Source organism: Anser cygnoides, chromosome 3 (genome assembly GCF_040182565.1).
Source record: "Anser cygnoides isolate HZ-2024a breed goose chromosome 3, Taihu_goose_T2T_genome, whole genome shotgun sequence".
Lineage (NCBI taxonomy): Eukaryota > Metazoa > Chordata > Aves > Anseriformes > Anatidae > Anser > Anser cygnoides.
In genome coordinates, this window is record NC_089875.1 from 67,168,592 (window position 1) to 67,195,052 (window position 26,461).

The window sequence follows — 26,461 nt, forward strand, 5'->3', positions numbered from 1 at the left end:
AAAAACCATAAACCTGGCCTCACATTTCCAGGAAGGGAATTTTGACCATAAATTCCCTGGGTATCCAAGCTTCCCAGTTCCAAGGCAGATGTGAAAAAGAAACTGCACAAAGCCTGATGTATGGCTTGCAAGCTCAGGAGCTCAAATACCTTGTAGAAGAAAAAATAGTTTTCATTCATTTTAAATCAACATTTACTGTCATTCCATTCAGCAGCAATTTATGCATGAATGCACACAAAATATTTGTACCTTCTATTTACATCTCCAAAATAACTTTAAAACATTGCTGAATAAATTCTTACAAATCATAGTAGGACAGAGCTGTAATGCAAAGTCCCATTACAAAGGTGAGGAACCAAAGCCACACACGGATACATTGCAAAGTTTGTCAATACAGACATCGACCCTGTGTAGTTAGCTGAGAGCTGGATGCATATCCCTGTAGCTCCAGCTGGTGCCTCAGCTGTGAGAGCCACAAACTTTGGACAAAGCCACAAACTAAACAAGATTGCTGAGACAGCTGCAATAGTGCCACAATATGAACGTGTTCTCCTAGGTGGTCTGTGTTTTTGGTGGGATTAATTCTTTCATATCTCCACCATCCTCCCCATGCTCAGCCTTTCCTTCAAGCAGAGGTCATCCAATTCACCCAAAGGTCAAGGAGATCTGAAAGAACTTCAGTCGTTCACATGGGGGCAGAAATGAGTAACAAAGAAAGGAACTCTTACGAAGATGTGGGTTTAAGAAGGATATTGTTTCAGAGCAATAAACTATAATTCTAAAATGCCAAGCCAAATTAAACAAAATAATTGTTGGACACTTCCTACACCCTTGTGAAATTTGGTCTGTGAAGTCAAGCACTTTTCATTGATTTAATTCATGGTTTTTAGATGTCGTTCTTCTGCAGTAATGTATCACTTTTAGTGTGGTTTTAAGCCAAGAGAAACATAATCCTTCAGATGCCAAATTCAAGTTAAATTTAAATGTAAATGGAATTGATTTATCTATTTATACCTTAACTTTTCTATTTCTACTTTATCACAGTCTGTGCACTTAATATACCAAAGTATTGGGACTTTCTGTTCAGAATCTTACTACCACTCCCTTCTACTTGGTACTAGCACAGAAAGTCTGCTTAGTGTTTTTTATATCCAGCAACTGAGAAGGAGGATTTCAGCAAGCACTGCAGATATGCTAACTGAAAATGAATATGAAGAAGGTGAGAAAATTTCGTCTGAATATAATGTAGATACAATTTTCAGCATGCTTATTTTCTGCAATATGCCTCCTACTGTGTCAGCTAACCCAGACTGAAAGAATATCTGGCAGTAAACTCCAGATTAGGAGTTTACACTGAAGTATAATTCTGCATGAAAGACTTTTCAAGCACAAGTTAAATGGGAATTATATAAGTATGCTTTCTCCTCTTAAGAAAGAATGAAGAATTTGTCAATCCATTGCTTTTCTACTGCACTTTTCCAGAATAGTCTGGGTCTTTGCTGCATCCTTGGACGAGGCAATTTCCTCTCATTAATTCCTTTTGCATCAGTAAGACTTTAGCATTTTAGCTCCTATATTCCATTCTTTCTTTCTTTCTTCAGTAGCTTCTCTACTGTTTACAATTCTTGTATATTGTGCAAATCATATATAAATGTATTGCTCACTCCCTGCCCCCCCCCCCCCCCCCAACCCCCCCAGGCTCTTCACTTTCTCATTTTCTCCATTACTTGTATTAGTTTCATTTTTTCTCATGGATTCAGGATTTTCTTTAACTTCTCCTTGTCCTAGTTCATTCCCAGCCAATCTTTTGCTATTTCTCATTTTCAAGGTTTTACAGATTTTTTTTGATACAAAATCTTTAAACTTCACTTTTTTTTATTATTTTTTATTATTTTTTTATTTTTTTTATTTCTACAGCAATATCCTGTTACCTCCTCTCTATTTCTTAAAAAAAAATCTCTCCTTCAAACTGCACTGTCCTTCCAAATCTATAAGATATTCACTAGCCAAAATCATTTTCCTGGCTGATGAGTCTCAAAATATTTTCTCCTGTTTGATCTGCTCCAAGAGTCTCTCTCCTTTCTACATCAAATACCATTTCCTTAAACTGAATTCTCAAGTTAACATATTTCGACTTACTCTGAAAGACTTTATATATAGTTTTCTGCCCTGTATGTTCTCTGATTCACTGCTAAGCTTACCCAGTATGAGCTGCACTCTGACTTTTGCTGCCTTACTCAACCTTTTTTACTACCCTGTTGTAACCTTTTCCTTTCTCTTCTACTAGCCTTTCTCTTCTGCTGGCCAGAAGGCTGGACCAGATTCACCTCTCCCAAGCGAATAACCTCTCTGCTTCCATAGTTACAGTAGATGTAACTAACCTCTCCCCATATGTCCTGGTTTCAGTCAGGATAGAGTTAATTTTCCTCCTAGTAGCTGGTAGGGTGCTGTGTTTTGGATTGGGATGAGAGGAGTGCTGATAACATGCTGATGTTTTAATTGTTGCAGAGCAGTGCTTACACCAAGCCAAGGACTTTTCAGCTTCTCACTCTGTCCCGCCAGTGGGTAGGCTAGGGGTGCAGCAGGAGCTGGGAGGGGACAGACCCAGGACAGCTGACCCAAACTGGCCAAAGGGGTATTCCATACCATCTGACGTCATGCTAAACAATATATAGGGGTGGCTGGCCGGGGTGGGGGGCCGGCTGCTCAGGGATAGGCTGGGCATCGGTCAGCGTGTGGTGAGCAATTGCATTGTGCATCACTTGTTTCGTACACATTATTATTAGTAGTACTATTATTATTATTATTATTATTTTCCTGTCTTAATAAACTGACTTTATCTCAACTCACAGGCTTCACTTTCCTGTTTCTCTCCCCCATCCCAGAGAGGGAGGGGGGAGAGTGAGAGAACTGCTGTGTGGTGTTTAGCTGCCAGCCGGGTTAAACCACAACACCATATTTTGATTTTGAATGGTAAAATACAGCAAGTAATTATACTGTATCTCCTCAAAGAGAATAATATCTTAATCCAGGAAGTTCACCAGAACTGAGTACAACAATTGGCACTGATTTTGTCCTGGCTCTCCTCATTACTTTTTCTCATGTTGTGTGCAGTCACTGTGATGGACAGTTCAGGAAGTGAAAATGTCCTGGCCCCTACAGGCTGGCAGACACCAGGCACTGGAATATGAGATGGAGGAAGGCAGGAGTCATCATCACTCTCCAGCTGGACAACTGGTCCCATCTCATCCTCTGCACTGAGTCTCAATGACTCTCTAATACTTGATGTAAGCTGGGGTGGGATATCAGCTTATTCCAAACAGTACTGTATACACTACCTATGTGGCACTGCTGAGATAATTTACTTTACTGAGCTCAAAACTCATATAGGTAATAGTTAATATTAAGGGCTATACTCATCATCAATCTTCTTAGGAAAAAAAAAAAAAAAAAAGTCCTTGTACACAATACGCTGAGGAAACTACCTTCAGCTTCATAAAAGAGGAAGACAAATGTTAACCTCATGGCAATACTAGAAAATGATGGTACCTTTAACCCACCTTTTCATGGACTTGGGAGAGAGATCCTTTTCTATATCTTTTGGGGGAGCATTGAAGGAGTCCACATTGCATTCACTGTCATCATCATATTCATGGTCTAGCAGTGTTCTTGCCCACGTCCCCATATCATAGGGGGGCAACATTCCTCCAAACTCTGAAGGCAGGATCTCAGGATGTATTAGCTGATGTAGACTGTTGAGGTTATTACCATGCAGGAATATCTGTATGTGCATAAACAGGTAAAAAAAAAGCAGTATCACAACAATCATCAAAGTTCAAATTACATAAGCATTATTACAGGATATTTTACAGTTTCAATATTCTGGCTGTGTTGCACTAACAGCAATGGCCACCAAGGCACACAATGCCTCTGCCTTAAGCACAGTCAGATTGCATTTGCAAACCAACTAAGTGATTAAAGCATAAATGACTTAAAATGTCTGCAGGACAAGGGGTCTAAAGAGGGTAAGAACTAATGTCAGGTAACTAGACAGACTGAAGACTAGACAGAGTGCTGACATTTTGTAATTTGCCTTCCTTAATCTTGATATTAATTAATAAAGTACATAAATTAAGTACAGAAATTTATAAATAAAATCAACATTCATTCTGTGTACTAGGGACTTGCTGAAAGTATTGATTTTCAGCATCTGGTCTTGAGTTCTATGAAAGATAAGATAAAGAAAAATGTAATGAAAAAGATTTTCTTCCTTTATATGATACTACAGCTAGCTACCTTCCATACTTGACAATATATAAAGTAAGTAATACCAGTAAAATAATTTCTGTGACCACAAGTGAATAGTTGATGCACTACTTAATATTGTCCATCAATGTTTTCATGGACTGAATTATTTTCAAATACACTTTACTTTTATATAGATAAAGCATGTATAGAATGCATACGTAAACTCATATTTATAGTTCTGTTTATATTTAACCTCATCATTTCTCCTCAGAGATCTGCAACATGTGATCGATGAACACTAGAAACAAAGCACCTCTGGATTTCAATAGCCTTCTCCCACTTTGGAGGACTTGCAGAACTTCCACTAAGAGGAAATACCTGCTCTTGGGCTTAGCTACACAGAAAACTCACAGTAGTTATTACCAGACTAGCAAATGAACCAGGATTCACTTCAGGCACTAGGAGAAAGTGTCATGGCACAGTTCACATCCATATGGTTAAATTCCCTTTATCTCTAGAAGAGGCTCACTTCATCCGTACTTCTCATTGGTCCTTGCCATCCTCAAATAGGTCCTGGGTATTGTGTAAGAAGGCACCAGCTGGCACTAGCCGGTGACATACCAGTGAGTGCCTGTACAATCAAACAGCAGGAATAGCAGTGCCCAGCACTCTTTTAATTTACTAGTGCAGAAGTAGCCAGAAAGGCAAGGTAGGGTGTTGCCTCATAACACTGTCTTTTGCTCCCCATGGGGCAAGCAGGGGTATACACACAGATATATCAAGTACTACCAATTCACATCCCACTTCACATGGCAGGGACTTCTCTAGACAGCTGTATCCCTAGAATGATTTATCCACAGTTAAATTCAAAGGGCAGAAAGACAAAAACACCAAATATACGCTTGTCTTGTCTTTTAGCCCACCTTCCAGTCAGCTGCAGGTACAGGAAGCTTAATATAAACATGCAAACCCAGTAATATTCTTCCATCTCAGAAAGGAATTTATCCTTGTGTGAAGGAACAAATATTAATGGCGTAAGTAATTTGGTTTACCGTGTCACTCAAAGTGAATGTTTCACTTTTTAGCAATTTTATAAATGCCTAGTACTACATTAATCTGAATATAATTGTCAGTTGCAAATCTACGAGACTTATTCAAAAAAATGCAAAAATAATTCAGGATAAATACAATATAAATAATGAGATCCTGATAAAATTATGAAGATAATTCTGTGTGATTTTTTTTCCATAATTTGTTCTTTCTCTTCCTTCCTTCCTTCCTTCCTTTCTTTCCTTTCTTTTCTTCCTTCCTTCCTTCCTTCCTTCCTTCCTTCCTTCCTTCCTTCCTTCCTTCCTTCCTTCCTTTTCCTTCTTCCTTTCTTTCTTTCTTTCTTTTCCTTCTTCCTTTCTCTCTTATTTCTTTTAAGCTGCTTTTAAGTTTTAAGTGGTGGTCACAGCTTTCACATTTTGAAAAAAAATTTTGAACTCCAAATAAATATTTAACAACCTGATTCAGAATTGACAAAACAGTTGTAGAAAGTTAGCTTTTCTACAAATATAAAATACAGATACAGTCATCTTAATAAAAATGTAGATACCTAACTGATAAGCACTCACATTCAACTACCTTCTCACTTTTAATCTTGTAACATACACAGGAGTTTTACTTTACTCCCTGGTTATGCATATGCAGTGCTTGACTTAAATAGGCCTCAAACATATCTGGCACCGTAATGTTCTTTGTTGAAGCTGTAGTCGGTGGAGTGCAACTGAATCCTGCAGAATGAGTATTCATTTGCATATTTATAACAGATATTACATAAAAGCTTTTGTGATCTATAGTTCAAAATGCCAGAGGCCTCTCAAGCATAATCTGTCAACAAAAAACAGCTCAACACCAAGGATTATTGTGGCCTTGTAGTCTGTGTTTCAGGAGAGAAAATAGAGTTCCTTAGAGAGATGACCCCATAAACAAATAAAAACAAAAATTATATTCTTTGTAGTGGCTTTGTATGCAATGTTGATTGTGTTTTCCTGGATGACAAATTTCCTCTTACTGAAATAATAACTTTCTATGTGTTATCACCACCAACCTCTAATTTAATTGCACTGATGCAAATGTTGCAAATTAAGCAACATCTGAAAGACTGCTCATGCTCATGCATGCACACATATTTCCTTTTATTGCCTTTCATTCAAGTCACTATGTACAAGCTCCTATGTACCAGCTGTGGTTTTTAGTTCATGTTAATGTCAAGGAAATCACTAGGAAAGGACTTGGTACTTACTAACTCTGTCATAAAAGAAAAACATTAATAATTTTAAGTTTTTATTGCAATGACTTTCTTATAGAAATTGCAATGTTGACAGTATTTTTATACAACCCAGGAGAAAGCATATGCCTGTGTGTAAAAATACATTTAAGTACATAGCTTGACTGTGTCCTTGAAGGATAAATGTGTGTTTGTCTCTAAAATGGGTAAAGATGCTCTTTACAATGAAGACGCATTTAAACACTTTCCACTGATAACAAGCTGGTATATTGTGCATATCTACTTTATTTACGGCATAATACACCTGCTTACTACAATTGCCAGGTAATGGAAAATTAAACAGAAGAATACCCTTTTTCTTGTCTTCTCCTTTAAAAAGGGCCGTATAACTGTGTAGAGGGCATGGATATACCACGGTTGATTGACAAAATGTATTCCTCCAAAACGAGCTGGAAAACTGTCCTGTATGTCACAAAACAAAAACAGGCAATGTGAGTTAAATCATAACAGAAGTCTCACATGCATCAAATCATTTTTGTTATGCTGAATGCTTTAATTTCCGTAATAAGCCTTAAAAGAGAAGAAATGTTCTTCAAAACCATGTCCTCTCAGCCTTCCGTGCCAAGGGAAAAAAAAAAAGAAAAAAAAAGAAAAGGAAAAAAAAAAAAAACTCCAGATATATTTAAAACATGTATGATTTTTCAATAATCCAAATATACGATATATTTTTCTCCTTCCCACTTCTATGGAATTTTGTTCATTGTATTCATTTATCTCTTCCAGTGTCACTAATGAGCATTAGAAATGTCCCTCGTTTCCACCTTAAAAATGCAGGTGTAAATCTAAACTACCAGTCAAAGTGTCTCCAATATTATTCATATTTCATAAAACTGAGAATGCATTAGATATTGTGCATAAACTGTCATGCAATATCCATGACTGTAATTCTTCTTATGTTGTGAGAGGCCTGGGAGCTTAAATTTAAGGATAGCATATTTGTGTTGAAGCAATAACTTTATTTTTTTTTCTTACTGAACACAAGAGGTAGATAACTCCCTAAGAAAGATTCTGATCAGCATTTTCAACTTCCAAGTGAAAAGAATATGCCAAAGGGCTTGTCACTTTGAAGGGGGCATCCTCTCTGTCCTTGAATACAGTTTGGCAATAGCCAAATTCTTTACATATCCTCAATTTGGTTTTACTTGATTGATCATATGCTCAAATAATGCAAAAAGCTGCAGCTGCCTCCCGTGTTGCCCAGATTTACAGGTATGTAATTGATGCAAATCCCCTTACTGTTTCCCTGGATTGTGTTAGACCCTTCGCAGTGTTTGGGTATACAGACTTATGAAATGAATGACTTCCATTTGAACCCTTATTCAACAGGTGTTCCAGGCAAGCCAACAATAGCAGTCACTTAGATCAAATCCAAATTTTCTCACAGTAGCAGCAATTCCTCTATCTGGCTTGACAATACAGATACAGACAAGGACACACTTGCCAGCTATGACTTCTTTTCTTGTGTGGCTGCAACAATGGCAGATTCAGGCCTGTGTCAGTGGGATCAGAGGCTCAGAAGGAGGCAATCAAATGGTTAGACAGGACCCTCTGAGCAAACATATATTTTTTTCTCCTCTGGAGACAAGACAGCAGGCCATATAGAAACATCCAACAGTGTAGACATAACCCACAAAGCGCCATTTGAAGCCAAACTGGCCAAGAAAAAAAAAAAGAAAAAAGAAAAAAAAATCTTAAGCTGTATCAACCAAGACCTCTCAAATAAGAAAGGCAGGAACTGCAGGAAGGAAATCTTTAATGAAATGTTTCCAGATAGTAATATACTTTGAAAAGAGCATGTACCAAGAAACCTCCTTAGTTCTGCAAGTGTTTACAGAGCTGCAGCAATAATGAAGCCTAAAGAGGCCATTTGCTCTTTTCAAAAGTACAGCAGACATTCCTAACACAGGGAGTCTTACCCATACAGAAGCAACATGACATGATGGAAAACGGCAGAATCAGAATAAGGACTTAATTGTCTTGTACATATGCATGTGCCTTGCAAAGCACTGACACATGCAGACACACCTATACAAACCTACTTTTCCAAAATTAACTACTTGATTAATACAGTATTGTCTTTTTTTTTTTTCCCCACCTCTCTGTCACCATTTTGTTTTGTGCCACCCACCTCCAAATTGTGACCTCTGTGTGGGTTGAAGGATGAAATATTTCCCATCAAGGAGGCAATACCTTAACAATATTCTGAAGGGAGTATGACAGCTACAACAGACACCACCAGCATCTGGCTGGCCACAGCTCAACAGTCAGTGTGATTAACAGCCTACTTTACGGATTTTCTCCAGAAACATTTGATTAACAACAGCCTTGAAATTAAACAACCTTATTGGAAGATTGTGCTACTTGCTAAATGCCCAGTTCTTGTCAACACTGACTAAATGTCAAACAGGATGGCTGATAATTTCACATGTAATTCACCCTGTTCAATATCATAAATCCCCAAACACCATTTTGAGAACACAATCTCTGATATATGAAAGGTAGTAAATTATGAGCCTATCACAGGAACCCATTGAATCCATTAGGAAGGATAAATCTTTAGATGACACCTTAACCTTTAGTTGCAGGATATACCATTCATCTACAGAAGGTTGTGTTTATTTGGTTTATCCAGGCTGCTACTCCAGGAAGGAAGCGCAGTGTAGTGCAATGTGCTGCACACACAAAAGAACATACACTATATCTGCAGAAGACATCTTTTGCTAGTTTTATCTAAATGCCCTTGAAGATATCTTCAGAATTAACACTGGAATGGTAACTGTGTTAAGGTTCATGGCGATCAAACACTTTCTATAACGTAGGTAATATGGAAGACAACAAAGTAAACAAGATATTCCTAAGGGTAGATAATGTTTTCCTGAATACTTTTATAAGCTTTTAAATTAATAGAAGTGCCCCTAAACTTACACACACAAAGAAATGGAGTGTTTGCTCTTTATTGCTCAAAAAAAGCCTCTCACAGAAACTGAGGACCATTTGTGAATACGATCTCAATAACCATACATACAGACTCAGAGGAGAGAGGCAAAGGCATTTATATTCTACTGTGTTCTCAAAATGGATGCTCTGTCAATACTTGGTTATATATGAAGATATTACATTTCTTAGAGATAAAAGGAGTGTCTTTAGGAAGTATCATTTTGACATTTCAGCTTGTCCTGCATCTTGGAATCCATTTACATGGACAATCACTAATATATCTGGAATGATCCTCAAGTACGACGTGGGACTTGGCATTAAAACACAGTTTGTCTTGGTGTTTTTCAGCAATTCGAAATGTATTTCCCAAAACTGACTAAGGATATTTGGGTATTTATCAATTTCCGCGGCTGCACTCATGCCCATTTTCAGAAGTACTTCCTGAAATATGAACTGTAAGTGAGAACCTCCAAAATTTAGACCCAGAAAGAGAAAGAGTGATTTGGTCAGAATGATCTAGCATTATCAAGAGTGCTGGGACTTAGAATCAAAAGCTCCTGAATGCAGATAAAACAACAACAACAACAACAAAAACACCAGTCTCATCAGCACCTGATAAGAAAATAAAAAGGCAGAATAAAAGACAACAGCCGCTGGAGAAACAGGTGTCAGAAGGTCGTCTGGCTCTTCTCAAATGTATCTGAGTTCCTCATTGGAATTTGCCAGACAGACGGCCATCCTACACAAACAGCAGGTAAGAATTTCTTCCAAATTACTGATTCTTGTGTTATTTTTGTTGGTGGTAGTGGTGTGGTTTTTTTTTAACGTAGATTAAGTCACAGGCATGGTGGCAGTCACAACTGATTCTGTAGACATACTGCATTTCAACAGAAAAAACTGTAATCCATGAATCATATGAATCTTATGAAAAAGATATCCCATGCCAGAAAACAGTAAGAAATGGAGATCAGCCATAAAGTAAGCCACACATTTGACTGGAAAAGTAGCAAATCAAATGGGGTATTACCAAACCACTGAAAAGACCTAGTTATATATACTCCATGTGTGGATTTTTTAGCATTTACAATAACCTCTAATGATGCAGAAGAGCACAACCTAAAGGTGCTCCTGATGAACATGGGACATGGCCGTTCCACCATACCTGCAGGAAAACGGGTGGTTACAATTAGGGCCTGCAGTCCTTGTGATTCAAGGTTTACAAGTGACAGTAAACATTGGGGGGTCAAGGAAGGGGCAGGCCTCTACCCTGTTGTTTGCAGGACTAGGTGACTACCAGTGCATGGTAGTAACTGATCTTTTCTCTGATGTCCACAGACCAGCTATGGAGAATGACCCCACACAAGCTACCTTCCTGGGTTTCCAACCCTGACAGCAGAGTTTTGCTCACTCACAGCACAGCAGTTTTCTCTTTCTGCTTCACATAATTTATATGACCTGTCTTCACCAGCTTCACTTCCAAGTAGCCAGCTGATGTCGCCTCTACCACCCACAGCACATGCTAAGAGGCCACGTTTCCTCTTGCTGGACACCACATCCCACCCTCTGCTGGGTTCAACCATGATCTGAAGCAGCTCCAAGGGTTTCATAGAGGGCTCTGCTCTCTGCTGAGGCCTGAAGAAACTCTTTGCAAATTACCAGTGAAAATGAGTCTTCTTAGTGGTGTCAACATTGTTATTGTATTGATAGATAATACAAATTTCCACTGTTATCATAAAAAAAAATAAAAGAGCTTATTAAAGCCCACAGTACTCTCCACTCTGACTCCTGTGTCTACGTTTAAATCTCTTAAGTCTACTCTTAGAGAATTGGCTCCCCCAGCTGAAATCAGCACTAACCTCAACTTTGTTTGCACATCCCTTAGAAGTGGAGTCTCAGATGCCACTGGGACCACTGCAAGCCCAGAGATGCACCCACAGCCCAGTCACATCATGACCTCAAGAGCACATTGCCCATCACCTGCAAATAGCCACACTGGGCACACTGTGCCGCATACTAACACTGCTCTTGGGTACGTGTGCTCTGAGGTTATACCCAAGGTTTTCTTGTTCTTATGGGCAGTGAAACTATTTATGTGGGCAGCCTTGAGGCATCCTTCAAAGGGCTGTCTAGACAAATACAATGAACACACTCACATGCTTTACTTAAGGCTGTGTTTCGGTGCTGTGATGAATTCAGATGTAGGATCTGCAAGCAACAAGAGGCCACCGTGTCAAAACTGTGAAAACTGTTTCTTCATAACAAAAATTACAAGTTCAAAGATATCGTATTAAATTAATAATATTATAAAAGACATTTAAGAGTTATCCCTGAAGATAACAAATTCAGATCTCCTCCAGCTATTCAAAAAAGTCAAGCACTTCAGAGAAGAAAAAGAAAAAAAAAAACATTATGATGAACCAAAACAGTATATTTGTAATGGAAAAGTCCCCAAGAAAGATACTGGAACATTCTACATTCTGTAAGAGATGCAAGATGCAGTGTGACTAAACTTAGTTTTTAGCATTAAATTAAATTAAAGAGGAAACTATGGAAAATCAAAGACAGAAAAGTTCTAATTAGAAGATCAAACCTTCATTTCCTTGGTACTACAAGATTTAAAGTACCAGGGAAACCAAGAGCCACTGCTGTCCACATGAGAAAAGGAAACCCCAGTCTTGCTCCCAAGCTGTAACTTTCACTGAAGGAATTAAAGAACAAGCCATTTCTAATACCAAGTTTCCTGCAGGCATCCATCCATGACAAGTGTAATTATAATGTCTCAAAACAAAACAACTTGTGTGTCAAGACAGATCACCTATGCTCAAGACATGACCTTAGACTAGGACTGTATGAAGTGGTATGGTAGGATGATAGATAGACTGGGTTTAAAAGAATTTGGACTGTTCAATTCATGAAATACCAGAAGGCAGATACTATCTTTAAACACACTAGGGAGAATAAATGGTGGGTAAAGGAAGACTCATTCAAAACAAAGACAACTCTGACACCTGAACAAAAGAGAAAAAGGTCCACATGAGCACAGCTAGGCTGGAAAGTGGTAGAGAGATTTGAATCAACAAAAGTCCAACAAGTTTTTTGGGGAAATAACCATCTGAGCTTATTTTCATAGAATCATAGAATATCCTGAATTAGAAGGGACCCACAAGGATTAACAAATCCAACAGACACTTTGAGGCAGAGATTACTAAATTATGAGGAAGCTGAGCTCCAGGTTGTCTGTAACAACAGGAGACTTCACCTTGTGATCCTTCTGCTCCTCTGTCCTAAGCTCTTTAAGGTTTGGACCCCAAAATTTGCTAATGTAAAAATACTAGAGCAGATGATTACTCCCAGTCTATTACAGCAAAAAGATTTCATTTTTCAGGTTTCAGTGGTGGTGAAATTTTTCTGAATCACTGAAATAGTTATAAAATCTAATGAAGCTGGATCAAAACTACTGTTCAATGATAGGGATATTAACTATGAGACTTCCTCCTATATGCTACAATTATTCGCTTTAACAATTTCCCTCTGTAAGAGTATGGTGTTGTCCTCTCCTAGCTTATGCTTTTCTTGTTTATTAAACAATATTAAACCATTTTTAAGACAAACTAAAAGTGACCAGATAAATTTCTGTTACTGTGTTCAACTAAAAGAGCACTACCTAAAGGCAAATTAACATCATTCAGTGGCATTTCCACAAAATAAGATTTAATTATCTAGAACTGGATGTTGTCATTTTGCTAAGAAGCTTCCAGTGAGGCAATTTGACTTTTGGCAGTCCTCCTTTTCATTTGTATTAGTCATGTTATCTTACAGCTCATATAGAAATATGTTAAATTGAATGAACTGAGAACTGAGAGAGATGATATCTATCCAGTGAGAATATTGCTCTTTTTACTAAGTATCTGTTTTAATTTCAAATAATCTTCCATCTTTCATTTCAATATGCTACTCATAAAAATTATATATTGGTTAGATTAATTAGGTAGAAAGGGATTGAAAAGCCATCTGACCATGTGTCTACACTATATATAAATATAATAAAATATAAAATCTACATAGATTTTATGTTTCCATTATTTGGATAAAAGGCTCAGATCACTCTCTTTTTTTTTTAATTATATGGACTTGATAAAGAAAATATTTTGCATAAAAGCTCTACTTTTCTTTTGGAATTACTTTATTTTTAAAAACTAACTTCAAGAGAATTTGGCCTGCTTTTTTATAAGAGTTTGAAATTTCATTAGAAATTGTGTGAAATTTTTTTTAATGCTTTTTTTAACAAGGGGTTGGAGTTTGGGGTATTTTTTTCCCCTTGGCTCATTTGTCATTTTGAACTTGGAAAAATTAATGATTTATTTTTAAAAAGGAAATGAAAAATGCCATTTTCCATGGAGAATTCTATTTTCAGCTATAAACACTGTCTCCTTTTTAATTCTAAGTATCACTTCAACAGTCTGGAATATGTGATATTATAAAGGAAAAAAATATATATCCCTTTTCAGAGTGTAATACTGTCCCCAAGTTGGTAAAAACAGAAAAACAGTAAGAAAGAGAGTAGAATAGGATCTTCTATTCTTCTATACTGTTTTCTTTTCCTGTGATGAAAATCGTTTTTTACAATAGGCAATTATCAGATGGTGATTTGTGCTATGGAAATTCCCATGGGGGAGAAAAATCCATTTTGCAGGCAGCTTGTGAATGTCTTATTAGATTAAGATTACAGATAAATGGAAAAACACTATACTGAAAACTGTGCAGTGTATAAATATAGCAACAATATTTTCATAATGCTGGTGGAATAAAAATAATTTAGGAAATTACTGTTCATAAAAAAATGCCATACTCAAATTCCTGAAGGGAAAAGTCTTTGGCTAGGAACTGTGTACCAGAGAATGAAATGCCACACCAGCATCTCAGCTTCCAGTCCGTAAGTCACCATCTTTTAGTTAGAGAGGCTAACCTCATCTCCAAACAGCCCATGGTTTCTACTGAGACCACTTACAGCAGAATGACTGTCATGGTGCTTTTCATGATGAGGAAAGCCTCCCACAGCCCAAAGGCCATTCAAAGAGGAGCAAAAATAGTCATCAGATAGCTTCTGCCTTGTGCAGTGATCACTTCCAAATGTGAGTAGGATAACACCTTATCTTGATTATCCCTTAGGGGAGCTACACCTATTTGTTCTGTGTAGTATAACCAAAACATGATCTCTTGTGTTATCTCACAGCTCCTTCATAGCAGAAGGAAGGGAAACCTTAAGAAAATGTTAAGGATGGAAAGAAACAATAAGAGGGCAGAAATAAGATAGAAATGAAAAACAGGAGATTAAATTAAAGTTAATTCAGAGAGAAATATAGAGAAATTACTATGATGCACAAGAGAAAAACATATTCATCATATTTCTTTTCTAACCCCTCTTCAAAATTTGAACAGAAAGGCAGGGAAAGAGACAGGAATAGTGATCTTAAGTGGAGGACCCATGTTTTTTAATCACATGCCAAGACTGAAATGACTTTGAAATACTAAACTGAAAATGGGTAACTAAATACCAAATCTTATGGCTTCCATGTAGTTTCAGCATATCATGCCAACTGACAATTTCCCAGAAGAACCAGAGCCTCCCTACAGATTTTTAATTCTGTTTTGTCTTCAGACAAAATTTGTAAGAAGCTATATCTGAAATAACTATCCTTAATGATATACCAGTAAAACTGTGCAGGCAATGGGGTGAAAAGTTCTGCAGACAGATAAGGTGTGCAGAGATACCGCATAGAGGCAAAAAAGTAAGTTTCCTTGTTGTGGCAGTTTTCAAACAACACTGCATAGCTTTGCAGTGCCAACAATTAATGATTGAGCTGAAAGATACCAATTCTTCAACCAGAATAATCACCTTTTTCCCTACAAATAGAAAATTTCTAAACTGTTGCCTACAATTTTATTCTCCAAAGCTCTCCAAGACATGCAACTCTTAGTTTCAGACAGGGTGAATTAAAATTGAATTACCATTTTACCAGTTGCAATTAACAATAATACAATAGACTGAAAACTGCAGTGATTCAGGAGTTCATAGAATCATAGAATCATAGAATATCCTGAGTTGGAAGGGACCCATAAGGATCATCAAGTCCAACTCCTGGCACCACACAGGTCTACCCAAAAGTTTAGACCATGTGACTAAGTGCACAGTCCAAACGCTTCTTAAATTCAGAAAGGCTTGGTGCAGTGACTACTTCACTGGGGAGCCTGTTCCAGTGTGCAACCACCCTCTCCGTGAAGAACCTCTTCCTGATGTTCAGCCTAAACTTCCCCTGCCTCAGCTTAACACCATTCCTGTGAGTCCCATCACTGGTGTTTACGGAGAATAGGTCACCTGCCTCTCCACTCCCCCTCGCGAGGAAGTTGTAGACTGCGATGAGGTCCCCCCTCAGCCTCCTCTTCTCCAGGCAGAACAGGCCCAGTGCCCTCAGCCACTCCTCATACGTCTCCCCCTCTAGGCCCTTCACCATCTTCATCGCCCTCCTCTGGACACTCTCCCAACAGTTTAATGTCCTTTTTGTACTGTGGTGCCCAGAACTGCACACAGTACTCGAGGTGAGGCCGCACCAGCGCAGAGTAGAGCAGGACAATCACTTCCCTCAACCGACTAGCAATGCCATGCTTGATGCATCCCAGGATACAGTTGGCCCTCCTGGCTGCCAGAGCACACTGCTGGCTCATATTCAACTTGCTGTCAACCACAACCCCCAGATCCCTCTCTGCAGGGCTGCTCTCCAGCGTCTCGTTACCCAGTCTGTACGTATAGCCAGGGTTGCCCCGTCCCAGGTGCAGGACCCGGCACTTGCTTTTGTTAAATCTCATGCGGTTGGTGATCGCCCAGCTCTCTAATCTGTCCAGGTCTCTCTGCAAGGCCTTTCCACCCTCATCCGAGTCCACAACTCCTCCAAGTTTGGTGTCGTTGGCAAATTTGCTCAAAACACCTTCTAGTCCTACATCCAAATCATTTATAAAAACATTGAAGAGGACTGGCCCTAAAATGGAGCCTTGGGGGACCCCACTAGTGACCATCCGCCAGCCAGATGTGGCCCCATTTACCACAACCCTTTGAGCCCAGCCCGTCAGCCAATTGCTCACCCATCGTATGATGTTAAGTTGTATGCTGAACATTTTGTCCAGTAGGATCCTATGGGAAACCGTGTCAAAAGCTTTGCTAAAGTCCAAAAAGATCACATCAGTTGGTTTCCCTTGATCGACAAGTTATTTCATGAGCCACATGTTTCCTCATACTATGAGGAATCAATCTTCATCACTGCAGTAGGCACTAAGAGCAGTAATCATTTTAGCCATCCAATATTAATCTGTCACTCTATGCAAATGAGAGTCCTGAGAATTGAACTGAACTGTAAAATTGGAGGGATAGTGATTTAAGAAAAATCAGCTGAGGACAGCCACTGAGATATAGAATGCAGCATAATTAAGCTTTAAATTACTAGGGAAATTGAAAAACTGACTTGAGATCCATTAATAAGTGTTATATTTTATTAAAAGTAGAGGTATCTTGAACTACGCAGCATACAAATTTTCAAAAGGTCAGTTTTCAGCAGTGCAAAACTATTCCAGTTCCAAAGAGTGTTCAAAAGTCTTCATCATAATATAGAATAGAGATTTATGTTAACCTTTCAGCTTTAAGAAAACTTCAGTCTGAACTGCCCAGCTATGCTTTATCTTTGCAAAGGCACTTGAAAAGGTATGGTTTCCTATAAGGTAAATGAACCTCAGCTTCCCTCTTCTTCTGCACTCCTGAATGACTACTGATGGTACACACACGTAAAATTCTCCTGAGAGCCCAGGGAATTTCAGTATTGTTTAAGGGAGAACTGTCATTCTGGTTATTACTCTGGAGGATCGCAAATCACTGTTGTTGAATTCTAACTTCAGACATCAATCCCATGTCTTTTTAAGTTATATGAGCAAGGCTATTTCTGTGTTAGTTGCTACAAAGGAAACTCTAACAGTAAAAAACAGAAGTTCACAACTGGGGAAATAAACTATTATTTATTTTATCATACATATCTAGGACACAGTTAATACACCTACTGTGCTATTATTGGCTCAGTAATGAAAAAATGTGATGCTGATCTATCCTGAAATCACACTTGAAACTCTTGAAAATGCATGCCCAAAGGTTTCAGGAGTTAGAAGATGAAAATTAGAAATACAGACCTCTTCTTGCTAAGACAGACGTGTAGCCCATGTGAATCTCTTCTCAGGAAGAGAAAATATCAATAGCCTCATTCTACATTATGTTAATACCCACAGGGAAAAAAAAGGAAAAAAAAAAAAAAAAAATGAAAAAGACTGTGAGACCATCTGGAGTGCCAGTCCAGTTCTGGGCTCCCCAGTACAAGGCAGACAGAGGCATGCTGGAATAAGCCCAGCAAAGGGCCACAGAGATTATGAAGGTACTGAAGCACATAACTTTGAAGAGAGGCTGAGAGAGCTGGAATTGTCTAGCTTGGAGAAGAGAAAAATCAGGGGACATCTTATCAATGTATATAAATACCTGAAGGGAAGGTTCAAAGAGGACAGAGCCATGCTCTTTTCAAGGGTGGCCAGTGACACAACAAGAGGCCATGGGCACAAACTGGAACACAAGGTGTTCCTCCTGAACATAAGAAAACCATGAAGGAGTTTTCTCCTTCAGAACTGGCAGCTCTGAACAAGTCAGTCACTGACAAAAAATATAAAACCACTGATGTTACATGACAACTTTGCATCTGATATTTTCCAAAATTTCTTCACTTTCCTAAGCTGTGCTGATCTGAAGTTCATCACCAGCCAAAACACCAATGTGACGACAGAATTCTCAAGCTAAATAAAAAAAATGATTTGCACGTACACATTAATATTTACCCTGTGTAATGTACTCAAGATCTTGGTTTGCCTGAGATCGCTCATCTTTTCATCAGAAGTGCCTGCAGAAAATGTAAATGGTTTATTCCACCTACATAAAGACTTACCTTACTCTGAAGGTTCATGCATCACATTCACTGGACAAGGATTTACAAAAGGTTGACGCTGCCATAGTATCTGCAGAAGACTGAACAGGCTCAGTTTCCAAAAGCTTGGAATGAGCTGCTCTCCTATTTCTGGATCAACACATACCTGGGAGTCCAGATTTACAGAAATGCCAAAAAGGGGAAAGCATGCAACTCACAGACCAGGGAAAGCCTACAATGCTGATTAACTTCATTAACAAAACCTCTAGGAAAGAAATTCAATTTTCATTTTGAGACTTTACTGCTGTGCTCTGAGCTCTAGCAACCTAACAAAGGTTGATTGCAACTGAAAGTATGTCTTTTTTACAAATGTAGCAATTGTTTAATTAAAGGTATTGTTGTTGCACATGTAACATGTTAAATGTTTATAACTGTAGTTTGTAAGATGTTTATTGCTCTAATGTTAAAGCATTATTCAGATCTTAAGTCTAATGCAGTATGCTAAGACTGCGTAACTTATTTTTTTAAATATAATGGTCTTAAAAGTGCACAAAAAGGTATTACTTCCCTCCCTTTTCTTACTACTTTTTTTGACTTAGCCACCCTCTGATTTGTAGCCCTATTCTACAGCATGGATTACATTTTCTGTTTTCTTACATTGTTTTCACTCCATTGTTAGTGGTTGATACTAACAGGAGGATTAAATACCCAGTACATGGTGGATGACATATGGCATTCCTGAATGGACTTAATGGAAGGGAGAGACACCCTGAAGGCTGTCACTTGCTTCCCATCCATTAGCACCATCCACTGTACCATGCCCCACCATCCGGCACATACATGCTATTAGTCACACAACCATGCAACCATCATCCACTTGTCATTCATGCTACAACTGCAAATTTCCCTGCTGTGACTGCCACGTGTACCTTAATAGGAGCCTGAAAATACAGAAGAACTCACTTCAGTGAGAATATTATTAAACATTAAGCCTTAAACAAGCTTCTACCTCCTTTTTACTGAACAGTCAAGAGTCATTCCTCAGCAAGTGAGAAAAGTGACATATGACAAGCTGAAGCAAAATCAGAGCCAATGTTAATGTGAGCAGACGTGGCCTTTTTCAATCTGTCCACTCACAAAGGGATGTAATTGTTGAGGGATTCTGAACAGCATGGTACAACACTCTCACACCACTATAAAAAACAGTTAACCAAGTAAAATCTTTTGTTAGGTACTTTCAGATGCGGGATCACAGCAAGAGATAAATACAGAGGTATTTTCAACAACCAATGAAAAAATTCACACTGAAATTTAAAAAAAAAAAAAAGTGTCAAAGTTTGTGAATCTGCGTGTGTGTATAAAAAACATTATATCTCAAATATGAAATTAATATCTTAAACAGTTTATTACCATGGGTCAGTTTTCAGTAGCCTATTCACTTTAATTTGAAATAGATTAAAGAGCTCAGATTATCAGCATAGGACAAAAAAAAAAAAAAAAAGGCATTTCCTATCTCAGAACCAGAATCAGTTCTTTGTGTCCTACTGGTAGATCAATTATGTATTAGAGCAGCTGCTTGACTTTTAATCCACATTAGTTCACAGACCTTGAGCAAATGTGATGTTACCATATGAAAAAGAAAAAGGACTAGAATAAGCTGTATAGAAAAAGAAAGGAAAACAAATTAAGCAAGGGGCCAATTAGTCAGCCAAATGCCGGCCATGGAGAGACAGACTGCCTTCTGCCAGCACAGGAAAATAAGAAATGCAAAGATAATTTGCCTAAATTCCTTAAAATGTAATGCACTTCAATTGAAATAAACATCAGATCAATTTTAATATGTTGCATTTTTGCCCTTCTTTTTGGTAATTCAGGCAAAGGAATCTGCTGATGTGTATGTATGTGTACATTTTAGTACAATAAATCCAATTTCTGTTCTCCTCCTGAATGAACAACATTTCAAGCCACATTCTAGATATCAGATGCCAGCTGTATGCTTAGCCATTTAAAGATCCTGGCTGCGTATTTACTGAAATAGATAATTTAAAGCAATACTCCAGTCAGCTTTGCTCACTTTGGAGCCCAGCTGAAAAATATTCACACATAGCTGAAGCACTAAAAAGTCTTCCATTTTCTCAGCACAAATTCCTGCATCATCGTATCCACTACAGCCTTGCAGCACTGAAATTAAAAGCAGCATGAATATTTCAGTGTTTTGTGATAAGAATGCAGTAGTTAAATCTGCCATATACAAAAGGCAAAGGCAACCTTAGAATTTGAGTTCACTGAAATACAGGATAGAGGGGGATTTAAAAAAAAAAAAAAAAAAAAAGAGAGAGAGAGAGAGGGAGAGAGGGAGAAAATATCTCGAAAAGCTTGCTGGTTATTACTATTGCCCTAGGAATTGCAGTCTGAGTGCTCTAGGCTTCTATCCCCTCATACAGACAATGCTATTTGGATGAAGTGTATTTCCTGTGGTGCACAGTAGCCTCTCCTGGAGACAGGAACAGATAGAGCCTGGAGGTAAATGGGAACGTGAGGTGTCTGAACACTCCATTCAGTACTGGCAGCCTTCCCAAACTGAAATGTTTCAGTTTTGACCCATTTGATATTTGTCTGCAGAAAGAAAAAAAAAAATCTCAGGAAGGAAGACACTAAAATTTTCATATAGTCCTGATGAAAAATTTGCAAGTCTTCTTAGAAAAGCTGTAGTCTCAAAGGTTATAATATTTCTGTTTAAATTTTTAAAAGGAGTAGAACGTCCATGTTTTTATGTGTATGAATGCAGCACCTTGGAGCTATACTAATAGAGTCCACTTTGTTATTTGCTGTGATCATATAAAATACAAGCATACACCAGGATCAGAAATTGAATTTCATGTAGATCTAATGTGGAAAGATATGTGATGAAAAAAGGACAGACAAGCACTGTCTGTGTGTCCCAAGACACCCTCAGTATTCGAACAGATTCTTTTGTTACTTTAAGCTATGACACTGTTGGAAATGTTATTGCCCAGTACTGTGACTGTGACACAAGACCTGTAAAGGGTAAATCTCCTGGTGGAAGCTGCAGTGATGCACAGTGGTTGTTGGCACTTCAGTAAGTGGTTCTTCTCCTTCTGACTCAACTCTGCCCCAAAGCTCCAGCGTAATCATGTGAGATTGTTGTGCTTGCCGGAGTTGCCAGCTTTCAGCAGAAAAAAGCAACCAAGGTCTTGACCGTTTCTGTTTGTATAAAGTCCCATTGTGCCACTGTAGAAGTGGAGGTATTAACCCCAATGTTTTGGTCAAATAACAACTCAAGTAATCTCATTCTGCCTATCTAAATTCTCTCTACACTTTCAGCTGACTCCAGCATTTTTTACTGCAGCTTTCAGCTGCCTCAAAGTGTCACCAAGCATTGAAAGACACCAGACATGACTATTTATTCAATGCAAGATATGCTCATGTCATCACTGCAAAAGCTTTAAACATAGAAGATCCACAGGAGTTAAGAGCAAGTGTGTCTGCTAGGCTCAGCTCTGTTGATATTCCAGTCCAGCTCCACCACCTCCCCACAAGGGTGAGTGCAAATATCTCCAAAGAAATATTCCTCATATAGAGCTCACTCACTTGAGCTCTTTGGAGTCTTGCACCCCAGGAACCATTCCCAAAAGGCTCTTCACATGTAGCCATCTGTTTAGGATGATAACAACTTTAACAGCCATGATGTAGCCACTCTGTAGCCTCAGCGGCAGGCAGCAGCCCTGGTAATGTCTAGTTTATTGGTACAGGCATAGCTGCTCTCTCTTAGAGACATTCTCCACTGGCAGCTGCCTATTATAAAACAGCAGGAAATGTATAAAAATATGAAGTAATGTAAAATTATGATCTCTCATACAAAGCAAATACATTTACTTTCAAACGTAAGCTATAGACCTTTTAAATTTTATTGATTACACAGATTAAACCTTTTAAATACCACTAATTAAACAGAGTGGCTACTCAAGCACTATGACGTCTATTGTGTAAATACATTTTAAGATGTCCTGGGAGCTGCTTCCATCCACAGTGATCCATAGTGATCTCTACTGAATAGATTTTTCTAAAGAAAATTCATATCACAAAAATGCCTATGTTCATACTGTATGTTGTTGAAACTGTATGTTGTCCCCATCCTGTATAGTCTGAAAAGCAGAATGGAAATGGCTGCAAGATGTAAACTATTCTCTAAGCAAAGCACTTCCTAATTGTTACTCTCTTATCCATTAGCTCTTCAGAATCCCTATTCCTTTCATACAGGACTGAACAATCATTTTTACTTAAGATAAATGTTAACCAGATAATCTTAAGTAAGATTAAACAAACACTATAATCTGAGCAACTGATACACGGATGACACTGTATTTTTAACAGGTAACTCAAGGATTTCAACCTTAACGGACGGGGATTGATAAGGAAATTGGTACTTGTGGGAGGTGAGGGCACAGAAAGAGCCCAGCTCTGCACATCATCCACAGGTGAAGGACGCCGGTGCTCTCTCACTGGGCTGAGCACACAGGGTTATTGGAGAACCTCAGCTACAGCAACATAACTACCTGCTCTAGAAGAGAGAGACCCTGCATCAGATGAGAATCAGGCCCAGTTTGATTACATACTTAACAAATCAAAAATCAATAATAATCCATGTGTAGTGTTGTACATCTTCACACCAACAGTTATTTCTGATGGTCTTAAAGAGTACATCACCTGGGATGTGAGATTCTTCTTATTAAAAATTACGTACCTGTCAGGAAATGGTTCACCATTACTATCTACTGAATGCTTTTTCTGTATGAGAGGCTTCATAAGCATAATAATAAAAATAATTTATCCCCTATCATCAGCAGGGTGAAAAGCATGCCCCAGTGTGAATATAAGCTAGGCTAACAGAGAAGTTGAATTTATAGTAAACAAATACTGTGATCAAGACCTTTTCATGATTTTGCATTTCACAGAAGAAAAATCAATTTACAAGTATTTTATTTGTTGGAGTTAAGCTCTCCCTCACTGTATTTTTTGACATAAAAGTAGATATGTTCACACACAAAAAAAAAAAAAGTGATCTTTTCTAAAGTGCTATTGTTAAACAAGTGGTGACAGGTTAATAGAACCAGCATCAATGCAGAAAGCTTGCTACGCACATTGCACTAGAGCATCAACTTTATAAAATAAAAGTATCATGGCATGATTATCAGGCTATGTATAGCTTATATAGTCCACATAATCTATGAATCTTCCCTGCTCTGTATCATACTGAGATGTGTTTTTCAGTATCACACAAAGCAGTAAAAATTACAGACGATATTCACTCTCAAAGCACATGGAAAAGTAACTGGGTGATCTACCATTGTTGCAAATGAAAAGTATTCCCAGAGAAGATCATACTGAGTTGCCCTGAACACAGCTCCTAGCCAGGAAGATAAGATACCTTTTTTTGAGACATTGGATCTGAAATAATGCCTGAAGCAAGAATCAAACCAGAAGCCAAAATTTTGAAATTCAAGCAAGTAACTCTCTGTCCAATCTGGTAGGCCTAGCTTTGTTTAAATCCACATCAAATTGACACCAGTTCTGGTGATCTCTGTGGACAAGCAACTGCTGCAGGGCTTCAGGAGCACAGGAGGGTGCAGGATGCGGATGCTGCGATGCACCAGAAATCACACATGGTGTGAGCACAAAAGCTTGCAGACGGGTACAGGGCAAGAAAACATGTAAGGATGTCTGGGAAAGAAGGAGACAAGCAGTACACACAGGAAATTTCTGACCTCCTGTATTGAAGTATTTTGCTTCAATGCAAGAGTGTGACAGAGGTTTGAATGAGCTTTGGCAAAAGCTGCCTGCGTGCTTGTAAGCTGGGAGTCTTTTCAGCTGGGGTGGGGAGCAGCATTCATTATATTGCATGTGTTAACTAGAAATGCGATTGTTAAAACTAATTAAAGATCTAATGCTGGGTTTGACTCACTGTTATGTAATGCTAAGGGAAACTTGGGATCTATTTTAGGAACCTCTAGGAAAGAAAACAGGGCAAAACAAACAGCAAACAAAAATGAAACTCTACCCCAAGTCATTACCACACAGCAGGTACGCTCCATGCCTGGGCTTCACCTGTGCCCCTGACACTTCCACCTGTTACCTTGGAAACCTACCCAGTGATGTGGCTTTTCAGCACCAGCTCCTCTAATTGTACTCCTGATGACATTTTCTTGCAGTGACGGCTCCTGTTCTCACCCCCTCTTCTCCCCTTGTCATTTTCTTTAGCATATAAATGCATTACAGCAGCTTTCACTGTAAAATATCTCTTTCTATCACTGCTCATACCACCTCTATTCTAATTAATTCTCCTCTAATTAATGAGAATTAATTGTTAATGCTCAAGAAATGGGATGCCCTCAGTTACTGTATTACCCCTTTTTGTTTCCTCTCCACTCCTCCCCAGCCTCCCCATGCCACACAGACTGCTCTCCCCATATTTCAACGCTGTATGTCACCCTTCCATTTGCAGCCTTCCCCTTACTATTTTTTTGTTTGTTAGTTTGATTCCTCTGTTAACTCTATACTCTACTTCAACTTCAGCAACTGTCCAGTTCCTGTTTTTACCACGCTGCCAAAGACTTCTGCTCTATATCCCCTATTCTCTTCCCACTAAGTGTCATTGCTGCAGAATTAACTTCACTTGCAAGTATTTAACTGTCATCCCCATGCTGAAACGCACTTCCCTACACATGTTTTGTCTTCCACAGACAAGCCCAACATTTCATACTACTTGGCTGAAAGCTCACTAATAGCACCAAGCTCAAGTTCTCTGATTTTATTTTCTGTAGTGTTATTGCAATCCCCCCAAACACTCAGCTAATCAAACATTCTTGGTATTAACTGTAAAGTCCTGTTCTCCTCTAACACCACTGCTCCCACTGCAAGACCACCACCTTCCCCCACACAACACTGTAGGGAACTAGACCCTTTTTTCTATTCTACTGCCACAGTTTTTTTTGGTTTTTTGTTTTGTTTTGTTTTTAATTATTCAGTTTAAGGGTTGGTGTTGGCTTTTTTCTGATCACATTAGGTTTGATGTGTTCACTGAAGCTGTGAAATTCAGTCTATGCTGGAAGGATCAAACCCAAGAAAGGAAGCATGGGAACATGGCTTCCACAAGAAAAAACAGGGAAGAAAACCAGGCTGGCACTATGTGGAAGAGAATGCTTGCAGTCTATGTGAATCCTGACTGAATCTGACTGAGTTCCCATTTTAGTTTTTATTGAGTTCTCAAAAGGAAAACAAACTTCTGAATGAGGAGGGGTAAAACTAAGCAACATCAAGCCCAATTTGAATAGCGGGAAAAAAAATAATATTTTTAAACTGTCTGCTTTGCAGAAAAAATATGTCTCCTGCAATACAATATGCGAATCAAAGCAGATTATGCTTTGAGTTCACTGCAGAACATGGAACAAAACAAGTTATTCTAAACCAACCTCCCCATCAGCCCACAGCTGATTCAAACTCTGGAATGCCAAATAAAAAGCTGAACTGCATGCCAGAGCTTTGCTCACACCATCCGGTCTTACCTCAGGAATAGGGACAGATGGTACCAGTGACTCAGAAGATATCTGAAAGGCTCCATTCTCACAGCAATAACCTATGTGCAGCCCTGTAACAGTCTGTCATCCATGCAAGCAGTATTTTTCAAGGACATAAGCGTGAACCTGGTGCTGGTAGGAAAACACAACAGAGTGCTCTCAGATAATTTCTCCTGTTGTGACCTGGGCAAATTCTCTTCTGCACCATTTCACCAATATAGACCTATGTGTGAGAAGGCAAGGCATTGGCAAATAATGCTTGGCAACAGAAATTACCACTTAATGTACTTCTTTTGACTCAGTTAAAATTGTCAAAAATGTTTCTAGGACGGAAAAGCTCCAGGAAA

General features: G+C 38.5%; 1 protein-coding gene across 1 annotated transcript in view; it reads right to left on the minus strand.

Moving 5' to 3' along the window:
* The window catches only part of CLVS2 (clavesin 2), a 56,661-nt gene that overhangs the window by 7,507 nt on the left and 22,693 nt on the right, over nt 1-26,461 (minus strand). The window contains exons 3-4 of the mRNA XM_013175403.3: nt 6,872-6,982; nt 3,561-3,781 (exon numbers count right to left, since the gene is read on the minus strand). Coding sequence (XP_013030857.1) covers nt 3,561-3,781; nt 6,872-6,982 — 332 coding nt within the window. The remainder of the gene's footprint in view (nt 1-3,560; nt 3,782-6,871; nt 6,983-26,461) is intronic.